Here is a 12,160-nt window from a genome sequence, read left to right on the forward strand (position 1 = left end):
AAATTGCACAATTAAGACCTAATTGACATCCTATCAAACATAATAACAACCTTTTCAAATTTCCAAAAAGGAAAAGAAAAAAACAAAGTATATATCTATACAAATGAGGGATCAAGGATATCAATCATACAGTCAACGGTTACATATATTTTTGGTGCTCTACATGTTTCATGTCTACAATGACACTTCTTCAGGAGCTGATAATAATGTTCTGAATTATTCCTTCGTAAAAGGGTGTCCTAAATAGGGAGATCACCGTTTCCAAAGGAGGAAATTGGTACGATTGATTACACAAAACTCATAAAGATTAGATCTTCAGTGTGTTTAGTAAAAATTCTTGAGGCGTAAGTGAACACAGATAAATCCGTGATGGATACTCTTTGGTATCTCCTCAAGTTGCAAAAAACGGATCAAATTCCCACTGGGTAAAGGAGGAAAGTAAAGGGGGAATCAAAGAGGCAGACTAATCGGCCCATTAACCCCTCTCATATTGTTTTTTGTGTGTAGAAGATGGCCGCCATCTACACACAAAAAACAATATGAGAGGGGTGAATGGGCCGATTAGTCTGCCTCTTTGATTCCCCCTTTACTTTCCTCCTTTACCCAGTGGGAATTTGATCCGTTTTTTGCAACTTGAGGAGATACCAAAGAGTATCCATCACGGATTTATCTGTGTTCACTTACGCCTCAAGAATTTTTACTAAACACACTGAAGATCTAATCTTTATGAGTTTTGTGTAATCAATCGTACCAATTTCCTCCTTTGGAAACGGTGATCTCCCTATTTAGGACACCCTTTTACGAAGGAATAATTCAGAACATTATTATCAGCTCCTGAAGAAGAAGTGTCATTGTAGACACGAAACATGTAGAGCACCAAAAATATATGTAACCGTTGACTGTATGATTGATATCCTTGATCCCTCATTTGTATAGATATATACTTTGTTTTTTTCTTTTCCTTTTTGGAAATTTGAAAAGGTTGTTATTATGTTTGATAGGATGTCAATTAGGTCTTAATTGTGCAATTTTAAGGAGGAAACTTTTTCCCTTTTTTTGTGTAAAAGGGAAATTGAACTTTTTCCTGTTCTTTTTAAATTGTCTTTTTTATTTTAAATAAATAGAAATAATTATTTTTCATACCGGTTGTGTTTACAACTTTCTTTATGCCTAAAAAGTCCAACTGAACCCACATTTTTTTGAGGTCTTTTTGTGTGAAGGTTCTTTCATTTCTTTTTTTATTTTTTCCCTCATTTCCCCTTTTCCCTGTCAATATTTATATTCACAAAGTGATAATTAGGACGCGGCATTTTTTCTATCAGTGTATCCACAGACACCACCCTGTGATAGATACACAATTGTTCATTCTTCCAAAATCAGCAACAGATCTCCCCACAGCCAGCATCAATAGACTCTCCAGCAGCCAGCAACAATAGACCCATCCCTCAACAGTAGATCTCTCCCAGCAATAACTGACCTCCAAGTAATATCAGACCCAGCCCCAGCAAAGATAGGTCCCCACCAGCAACAATAGACCCCCCTGCAAAAATAGATCCCCTCCCTCTAATATTGATCTCCAAGCAACCAGTATCAATAGATCATGCAGCACACAGCATACAGTCAGTGCTGGAGGTGCCGGAACTCTGTTCCCCCACGTTCCTGCTGAAAAAAAGCCCTGACCCCCACTACCACTAGGATTTCTAGCTGCAGCCATCTTGAGTAAGGGCAGATGATTCATGTAGCATTTACTTCCTTCTGTTCTTAGCTCAGAGATGTAGGTAGGAGGGTCTGTTTAGCTGAGAAAGCCCCTCCTCCAGATTAAGAAAAAAAATACTTAGGAGGACTCCTGGGATGTATGACTCCTGAGATATATTTTTGGCCTAGGCCTGGAACCAGGAAGCAACTGGTAAAAAATTTAAAAAGTTTAAAACAAGTTATCATAATATTATACCTTCCTATATATTTGCTAGCAGCATTAGTAAAATGGGCTTTACAAAGACACTTTACCCTGAATGGGCAAGGTTGCAGTGTTTTAAGTGGTACTCCATTTAGTTACAACATATAGTAAATGGTTGTAGCTCAGTATTTATTCATATATCCTAAAATGTATTTTTTTTTTAATGCAAGCAGTGTTCGCATCCGATTTTGACTTGGTATCAACCTCTAGCAGTCCCTGTATAGCAAAGGTCAAACTGCAGAAAGAAAAAGCAGCAGAACTCAAACAGTTGTGCTGCAGTGCAAGGAGAATGCTAATAGGTACAGAACTGCTGCAGAGAAGATTCAGGTCTTCCCTCCTTCCAGAAAGGGCGGTGCTGTTAGGTTGAGTTATGTGAATCTCAAAAATGGATTAACAGAAATACAATTTTTTTGGCAGGTAAAACAACTTCCTTATATGTATTTTATCTATTTTTTTTTTAAACTGTCTAAAGTCCTAATTAAAGCTTGACTCAATCTTTGTGTTTCCCAACCTATTTTTTTTTTAATTCACTTTATACTTACTTAAATCCAGCTAATTTTTTGCCCTGCGATGTGATGTCTGAGGTCCTTCCTCTTCTCCTCTGGCATTGGCAGTTTTTACTACTGCACAAAATGGGGCTCACATAATAATGTGTGAACATGGTTCTGTATACAAGTGTGCTGTGAGCCCCCCAAAGAATGGTGTCCATGACAGCATCAACTCACGGAAAATGGACTGGATGATACTGGACATCATTCAGACCAGAAGAAGATGGGGGGGGGGGGGGGGGGGGGGATGAAAATATTTCAGCAAAAGCTGCATTTTTACTTTAACACATGCTGGGCAACCTGTTTCCAATGTTAACTAACAGGCGGGTTGCATGTTGAATTAAAATTGACTGAAAATCATTATAGTTTCCTGCAATTTTCAGTCTGATTCTCTAGAGATTCTCAATTGAAAATGCTAGACAAGCTTTACATTGACTTACATGATTGCTCCAAAAGTATTTCGGACATGTTTCTAAAAAACATTAAAAGCTGGTTCCAGCTCCTTTAAACCAAAGTGTAATATAGGTTTTGTGGCCCCTTCCCCTGACAAAACGGGACCTGTTATATCACATTTAAAATCTCAGTGTTCCAAAAGGACATAGGGAGATGGATAGGTAGGTAGGTTAATAGGTCTGCCACTTACAGCTACTGCACAGCAAACAATGTTATCTCCGCTCTGGAAAAAATCAGCACAGTCCTTGATATCACCTTGTCTGATAAGATGAAAGCCAGAGATATGCCCTTTGCAAAGGTCACAGAGTGCTATTCGTTGGGGAATATATATATACTTTATTGACAGTTAGACAGATCTTTTCTTTTTTTTTTTTTCTCTCTTTGTGTTAAAAATAACAGTCGGATGGTCAGTTTTTGTGTCGTTAATGAAAAAGAAGTGACATGCAAGCTCCTCTCTACTTGCCTGACACACTAGCATGGGATCTCTCCAGCAGTATTGCTCCCTTTCCAGCCTCTCTCCTCCCTGTTATAGATCTGACATTTCACTGGTATCCAGGCACGATTAAAATACATTCTAATTACTATATATAGTGAAAGTATGTTTGCATACTAATTAAAAATAACAGTCTGGCAACTGTTAATGTGTATAAACAATGTCAAAAAGGCTGGAATAAAAGGAGACAAATCTCTATTGCCCTATAAGGATATTTTGTTACAACTCTTCTTTACTCAGCTATATTTGTTCTTCCACCCATTTTAAGCATTCGGGCATATGAAAAGTCCTCAAAAAAAGAAAAGATCCTGTAGAAAAGGGAGTGAAAATACCTAGTTACTTAAACAAACACATTCCTATGTGTCCACATCAGCACACTATTACATCAGTGACGTGTGTGCTGAACTGTGAAGAGTGGGAACCAGTTTCATTTGTAAAGATTGTAAGTTTTCTTGTTATGTAAACCTGTGGCATCTCTGTGCTATGTATAAATGTATAGAATTTGCAACATCTGCTATTTACCCTGCCTGTCAAGGTGGCAATTTAAAGCAAAAGATCATTCACGCAGATTATGTGGACTCAACTGTCACACATTTGTGTTTATTCAGTAAAGGCATATAAACAATGATTATGGGCAAAGTGTAGTAATCTAAAGTATCAAAGCAGATTTCAATATATTACCTATAAAAATGAATTCTCATCATTTATATACAGATAGGTTGTCATGTCACTGTGCTTTATTACACAAACCAGGGAATTTATTAAAGTGGCTGTAAAGGCAGAAGGCATTCTCTGCATTAGGGTAAAAAACCTTTTGTGATCAGCTCCCCGCCCCCTTTAATTACTTACCTGAGCCCGATCTCGATGCAGCACTGTGTCCGAGAGCAGTGAATGGCCAAGCCATGCTGTGTCTATTGATGCCCATAGCCCGGCTCAGGAGTGTGCCCCATAGCACATGGCTTGCTATAGGGCACACCCAGAAGAGGCAGTAAGGGACTGCTCTGTGCAATACCATTGCACAGAGCAGGTAGTATCAAATATTTATTATTCCAATTTAAAAAAATCACCTTTTCAACTGCTTTAAGGTACCTGAAAAGTTTTTGATAATGGCCCTGAAAGATATTTCATATGACCAGTACACAACTTATCCAAAAATATTGGATGATTAGTCTTTACTACATGTAGTGTTGTCAGGGTCATTATTTGGTATGTCTATAGAGACTGATAGAATGAACATGTAGAATGATTCTCTTTTTTTGGTCATCTATGGAAACTATAAATTAAGTTCCTCTAGGCAACTTTCACAGTGAGGCGCTTTATAGGCACTATAGCGCTAAAAAAAAAATCGCACCTGCAAAGTGCCTGTAAAGCGCCTCTCCTATCACTCCAGTATAAAAATCTGAGTGGTTTCACATTGGAGCAGTGCGCTGGCAGGACGCTAAAAAAAAAAAAATCCTGCAAGCAGCATCTTTGAGGCGCTTTAGGAGCAGTGTATACACTGCTCCTAAAACGCCCCTGCCTACTGAAATCAATGAGCAGCGGTGCTTTTATCCAACGCCCACCTGCCCTAGTGTGAAAGTGACTGGTGTTGATCCACTGTAGAAAAAGAACAGTTACTGTAATATTTGTGAACGAACCCTAATGCAGGTCAGGAGGTCAACTGCAGGTCAAATTCACCTGTCAATGAATTCTGAATGACCTCCAAAGCTTCTCAAACTGATGTCCAACTAATGCCATCAATACAAGCCCAAAGATCATCAACACAGGCTTTAATTTAGAGGGCAGCTGTGTACAAAAAATCCTTATGTGTTTGACTGTGTGTTGACCCACACAGATCCACACCTACTGCTGCTTCTGACTTTTTGTGCAGCCACCAAGATACAATGTTACAATAGTCCCAGTGGGAGATCAAGGGAGACTGTGCCCACACTGCAAGGGTTAACAGCTAGTTTTGAAGAAATACTTTTACTTACCTGTTCCTCTGTTATCCTGGCAGACAGCATTATTCTATGCTGTGGCGGTGGACTATCCCACGGTGTCAACATGCCCAGTGCAGAGCTATGGACCCTCCTTTGCTTTGATGACATCACTGTTCTAGACTGCAGGAGTGTGTAGTAGAAGCTGTGGGAACTGATCTAGCTGCATGGAGGAGCAGAGGATGGGCAAAGTCAACTTTCTTTTTTTTCCTTTGCTCCCCTAGGCCTAAATGTTTTAGTTGCCTAGAGTTGGACTTTAAAATAACTAACTGTTAAGTCTGAAATAACTGAAAACAAAGTAATCTAATTTAAAACCATGTTGAGTCGCTGCACCTTTAAAAATAATGGGCACTTTTACATCATGTCGGTAAGGTGTATGTAATTCTTGCAAAACCTTATAGGATTAGTTTGAAAAAAAAAAAAAAAATCAGAACATAAATATCAAAACATTGACCCTGAATGACCCAGCATTGTTCTAGGCAACACAAATGCATACTGCCTACAGCAGTTTAATAGGCAGTTAATATCTGGCCATTGTGAACAAAGCCTCACCTTGATGAATGATTACAGCTAATTAGACTGTCCCTCTAAGCACAAATACTAGCAAGGTACATGATTCATTACACAAGAAGTACCTTGCATATCCAACTTTACTCTCATATTGTTTTTGTGCTACCAATTGTTATTGGTTTTTATTTGCAGAAGTTTATTTTATATATCAGAGGCACAAGTACAATTTTACAGACAGCAGTGGAGACAAAGTGAGGTCATCATGGGCAGAGCAATGACAGCATCACCATTTCTGACTGCTGAGCCTCTAACACCTGTTCCTATGTCACTGATGTATATCTCCTATTCTAAATGAAAGAAAATACCATTCATGACACATAACAAATGCTTTATCAAAGCCATGGAATCTCTCCTTTGCCAAATACCATTTCAATTACATTGGTTATGGAATGAAAGAGAAATATCCACATTTTTAAAACTGAATAAAAAAAAAAAAAAAAAGCCCTGAACAGTTTGTCTGTGAATACATGTGAATTCCAAAGTAGTTACTGCAAAGCTTGTCTTTGCCTTATTTGTTCTTCTTTCCCAGTCAGGGCTCTTAACTCATGCTTATCTTGTTACTACCCAGCAGCACTTGCTGCATTTTAAGGCTCCAGCTTTTCCCATCTATCTAAAATAAGAAAATTCATAGTCTGATAAGCAACAGTCTGTTTCCTATTCCACCCCCAGGAGAATGACTTTGCCCTGCTGTGTACTTCATAACACCAAATATATGAAATCTAGAACTCCTCCACATATGCCACGTATACCAACTACAAGTTGGATCACATTTTTTTTTTTTTTTTTTTTTACAAGCACAAACTAAACTATAGTGAAAGTCTCCAAATTAAAAAAATCAAAATCACTGCTATGTACAATGAAAACCCCATGTGTGGTTTAATTGGGGTATACAGTTTCTAGCATTCTCTTTTGATGTGTGATGAGACGACAACAGAGACTAATAGACACTAGGGTAACACATGAAGCACGGGTGCAGAAATCATTACAACACTTTTCTTTTACATATCCAGTATTAACTTGTACTAGCTACGTGCTTAAACTGGAAGTGTAATTTAAGAGAAGAAGTAGAGACAACATGTAAAGACTCCCTTATCTTAGATTCTGAAAATCTGCGGACACTATGTTTGGGACCCTCTGTGTACTATATTGGTTCCATGCAAAACCTAGTTTTGGGTACAGTTCTAATATTTTCCAATGCTAAATTAACAATAAAACAGAAATTACATTTTATTCCCCCAGAATTGCACTTTTGTAACATTATTCATAAGCCAAAATCACAAGCTAGGTATACACTGGACAAAGTATATGTATTTATTAAAGTTATAATAATGGTCACCTGGTCAGATATCTTGTTGGTTCCCCTGACAAAATAGTATCCAACTAAAGGACTATTTTCCTATTTAGCTACCTACAGGCCTTAACAAATCACACAAAACTAGCTTTAGCCAGACTATAGTCAATAGTTTAAAAATGTGTTCAAAACCATACACAAAGGGGTTGATTTACTAAAACTGGAAAGTGCAAAACCAGGTGCAGCTGTGCATAGAAACCAATCAGCTTCAAGGCTTTTTTTTATCAAAGCTTAATTGAACAAGCTGAAGTTAGAAGCGGTTTGGCTACCATGCACCACTACACCAGATTTTGCACTCTCCAGTTTTAATAAATCAAACCCAAAATGTAGAAGTGGTGCTTAAATAGACCATCATATTTAATAATGAGCTTATTCGGTTGGAGTGTTTAAATAATTTCTAGACAATGAGGTTGATTTGCTAAAGTAAATAGACTGTGAAATTTGCAACTGCAGTTGCACTCACTTTCCTTAGTAAATGTAAATGTGGTGAAGCATTACTATGTAAAAAATACCCAATTAGGTAAAATAATAATAAAAAAAAAACAAAAAAACATTTTTGCTTGCACATGATTGGATATTAGCAGAGCTTTACCACATTTACTAAGCTCTGGGCAAAATGAATGCAACTTCACTTACAAAGTGCACAGTCTATCAATTACAGTGCTAGTTTTTCTTGTATTACTAATTGAGCTGGGAGCCTGGGACATTTTGCTTGTACAACAGTAACATTTTCAGTCTTCATTTTTTTATGACAAACATTAATTTGTAAAACATTTATTAAAAATGTATTTTTTTCTAAAGAATTGCATTACCAGGTATTTAGCCAATGGTGACACATATCTGCGTTCCGGGCATTCATCCCTGAACACATATGGCCCTGAATGCATGTAGTACTCAGTACAGCATACATACACAGCATGATTCAGCCTATTATAGATTTTAGCAGAATGCAGGCAGTGGGACTGGGCGCTGCACCTGTGCCACATGCCGCGGTTGGCAATAAAAATAATGTTAGAAGTTCTATCCTTTCATTACTGTACTAAAAATATATTTTTGTTTGCGCCTCTTAAGGAAATTTTTCCAGTGCTTCCTGTCACGACAGGAAGTGGGCAAGAATCTCCATAGTTCAGCACAAAATGTAAAAATGAAACATTTATCACTAAAATGCATACATGGAGTAGGGTACTAGACCAGTTTAACACCCTCCGTCTGGCATCAAGTGATTTTGGAAATCCTACCGCTTACTTCCAGGACAACTATTTCCAAACACAACCTCTACAGGCTACTTGCTGTCTGTCATACAGAAAGTCTGATATATCAAAATGATCACAAGCTCCAATCAGGTTTAAATCAACCTTAGACTTCTGAATCCAATTGGAGGTACAGCAAGCAGAGATCAAAGCATATTAAACAGCACACACTTTAGCAAGCAGATCTAGCAAACCTACATGGGAGGAGCCCTGTAAAATTTGACAATTAGGGATTAAATAGAACCTATAAATAGGTACAATGGGTAGAATTTAGCACAGCTGCAGTGTTTCCTGAAAATTGACTAACTGGATCGACTTGTTGCCTGGAACTGCTCTTCATTTTATTGACATATACACTTAGGATGTACTTAAAGATAGTGTACTTATCTTTGATATAAAACAATATGATTTTAGGCTCAATAGCCCTGTATGACAGTTAATCACACAAAGAGAACTATCTTTTTTTTTACCCATTCCATTTGGAAGATTTATGGAGTTATGTAGGTCAGAGATATCTCTGAGGTAGTAGAAGATGTAATGTACTATTAGCAATAGTGCACAATAGTAATGTGCATGATATAGTGTGCAATAGATGTATATGACAAAATAAGGCTATATGTATTATATGAGAGCAAATGTGTGACCGCTATAATGAGATTCTAACAAAATGGACCATTACATTAGTGTGAAGTAAGGTCAGCATGGTAAAAAGAAATGCAGCTTTAGTACATGCCTGTGTGGATTATCAATTAACGATTGTATCATGAGGATGTAGTTGAGCAGAACAAAATAAAATCACTACTCATTATCAGGCTTCAATAGCACATTGGCATCTTAAAAAAGCACCCCGAATTTGCAGCACAGATCACTACAACTCATCAAAATATTGAAAACGATATTATGAGCTGATGGCAAACTAATTTGCAGGCATCAATAATAAGATCTGATCACAACTGTGCTCACTGTGTTGTTTAATTCTGAGAAGAGCCAAGTCTGAATGATACTCAGACTTGCACAAAAAAGGATGAATTTGTAGAAGTGCTGTTTTTTTATGTCATTAAAAATAATTATACAGAAAATTTTAATTAAATAGGGCCTCTTATATTCTGAGGCAAGGGGTAGTCTTTTCCTGAAAATTTAATTTATAGAAGTTTAAGTAATTAATTAAATATGAATGTATTGATATTAACATTTGTGTGCTCTACCTTGCTCCCCCACTGCTGAGATCTACCTTTACAGCCCCTGCAAATATCTAGGTACGTGAGCATGTGTGGCTCCCACAATGTATAGTCTGAGCAGCCAATCACCAAGCCTTTGCTGTCACATGACCTGCAAGGGAGTTTACTTAGACTTGTGCAACTTTCAACTTTTATAGAAGATTGATACTACCATTACAATTTTAGAGGCTCCACCGACAGATCCCAGCAGTGAGGGAGTTTGGTAAAGAGAAAAGTAGGCATCTTATAGTACCTGCTATGACAAGGTCACATTAAAATATGTGCTTTCATAATCTTTAGTGTTTTAATTTGGATGATACTATACCAATTAAAAAGGGTTGCAATACCACGTGTCCTTTTTCCCAGCTTTTCTACTTTTTTCTCTTATGTCTACACAGTGTAAATACAATACATCATTTTGTGGGTATTTAACTCGAATGAACCATTCAAAAATACCATTATGTTCATATATTAAAAATGACTCAGATTAACCACTACAGATTAAAGGCAGTAAGTGTCCCTTGCTCTGCCGTGGAGTGTAGGTCTTCCTCTCATTGTTACTGAGTATACAAACTATTAGGCAATTGTGTATTACATTGATGATGTAGGTTAAGTTCTTATAGATGCATATTGTCAGTATGACATAGTTCTGGGATAGGCAAACTTCACCCCTCCAGACGTTGTACTACAAGTTCCATAAGGCATTCCAAGCCTGTGACAGACAAAAGCATGACTGCCAGAGGCAGAGGCGAGATCGGAGTTTCCCAGCAGCTGGAGGGCTGAAGTTTGCCTACCCCTGACATAGATGCACTTATTTGGATGTATTAAGTTATTTTAATTTAAATGTTGAAATAGAGGTAGTCTCATTATGACCCGGAGCTTATTGGCCCACTTACAGACAGGTTATTGGGGCATGAATACTCTGGAAGAATCTAGGACTGCTGGTATACTCTGCAGAAACTAGGTGAATTGATAAGGTAAAGTACATTTCAGTGAGCATATCATTTCACCTGACAAAGTGGCAAGATTAACTGCAAATTGGGTTCTGCTGAACTGTTTAACTTTTTTAAAGAGCAAAATACCAGAACAGCAATTAAACTGTCAAGCAACTACCCCTTTCCTCTGTAGTTTGCACCAGACATAATTTCTACATCACAAATGCATTTATGGGTGGATGATCAATGGTAGAATCACCTGACTACATTGTGTATCATTACAAAAGTGCAACAGCAAAAATCCTTCTATTCCAAAAGGATCAAATTTTATCACGTTAGCTTTTAAATGCCATTTCAGCAATACCTTAAAACAGAGAACTTAAATAGATTAAAAATACTGATATATGATCATCTAACTTCTGCAGTTTTTAAGTTAAAAAAGTAAATAAAAGGCAAATGCACATTTTCCTCATTTATCCTAGTTTATAGAGCATAGAACAAGTGGATGGTAATAGTAGGCTGCATCCCCAGTTAACATTAAGCTGCTCTTGGTTTATTATCACTATTCTTTCACAAGTAACCATAAGACAAAATAAAATGCAGAAAAAATAGCCTATAAAAGTTACAGAACACATTAAGTTACACTGATCCACAACCATAGGTAGCAGTGCAATCAAAACTAGCCTGAGTGGGTTGGGAGTGTCCAAGCTCAAATCCAGCCTTGTGTTTAGAATGGGCCAAGATGCACCAAGGTCTGCATACAGTTGAAATACAGTTTTGGATACAATAAATCTTTGCAGGCACCTAGACAGATCTACAAATGATTGCATGAAAAAGTGTACTCCCCGTATGCGTGTTGTTAGACTTTTTAACGCCTCTGCTGAACAGTGATTACATTTGACTATAAACAGTCTACCGTGTATTTTTTGGCCAACCAAACACCTGATTTTGGGTTTCATATCTGGCACTAGGCATCTGTTCTTACCTCTGCGTCTTGTTCCTGCAGACTGTAGGTTGTCTTTAGGCATTGCAGTGTTTTGGCGCATAAAGTATTTTCCTGCAGCAGCAAATCCAAAAGCAGAACCAGCTGATCTGGAAGGATCTGCGAACAAAAACACTTTTGTTACTGGTGTTTTTATATGCAGCACAATTATTCATATATAGCAATCTCTAGTGACTCTTTCAAAATGTCTATATTGTTCAGAAGAAATAAATCATGTATACTAGAATTAACACCACATAGGGAAAGCCACACTGTTGTGGTATCATTTATCATATAAAAGAAAAACATTCAACACATCAAGTAACACACTACTTGAGCTATTTCATGCATATAATTAATAAGACATATTTCTCAGCTGATGACAAACTGCGGGTTTATACAGCAAAAATATCTAAATTTTAAAGAAA

At 37.3% G+C, this 12,160-nt stretch overlaps 1 protein-coding gene across 1 annotated transcript in view; it reads right to left on the reverse strand.

Moving 5' to 3' along the window:
- The window catches only part of AOPEP (aminopeptidase O (putative)), a 613,303-nt gene that overhangs the window by 46,374 nt on the left and 554,769 nt on the right, over nt 1-12,160 (reverse strand). Inside the window, exon 15 of the mRNA XM_077474816.1 lies at nt 11,736-11,852. Coding sequence (XP_077330942.1) covers nt 11,736-11,852 — 117 coding nt within the window. The remainder of the gene's footprint in view (nt 1-11,735; nt 11,853-12,160) is intronic.

This window comes from Lithobates pipiens, unplaced genomic scaffold, assembly GCF_037356315.1.
Source record: "Lithobates pipiens isolate NorthernLeopardFrog02 unplaced genomic scaffold, aLitPip1_a1.2 Scaffold_13, whole genome shotgun sequence".
NCBI lineage: Eukaryota > Metazoa > Chordata > Amphibia > Anura > Ranidae > Lithobates > Lithobates pipiens.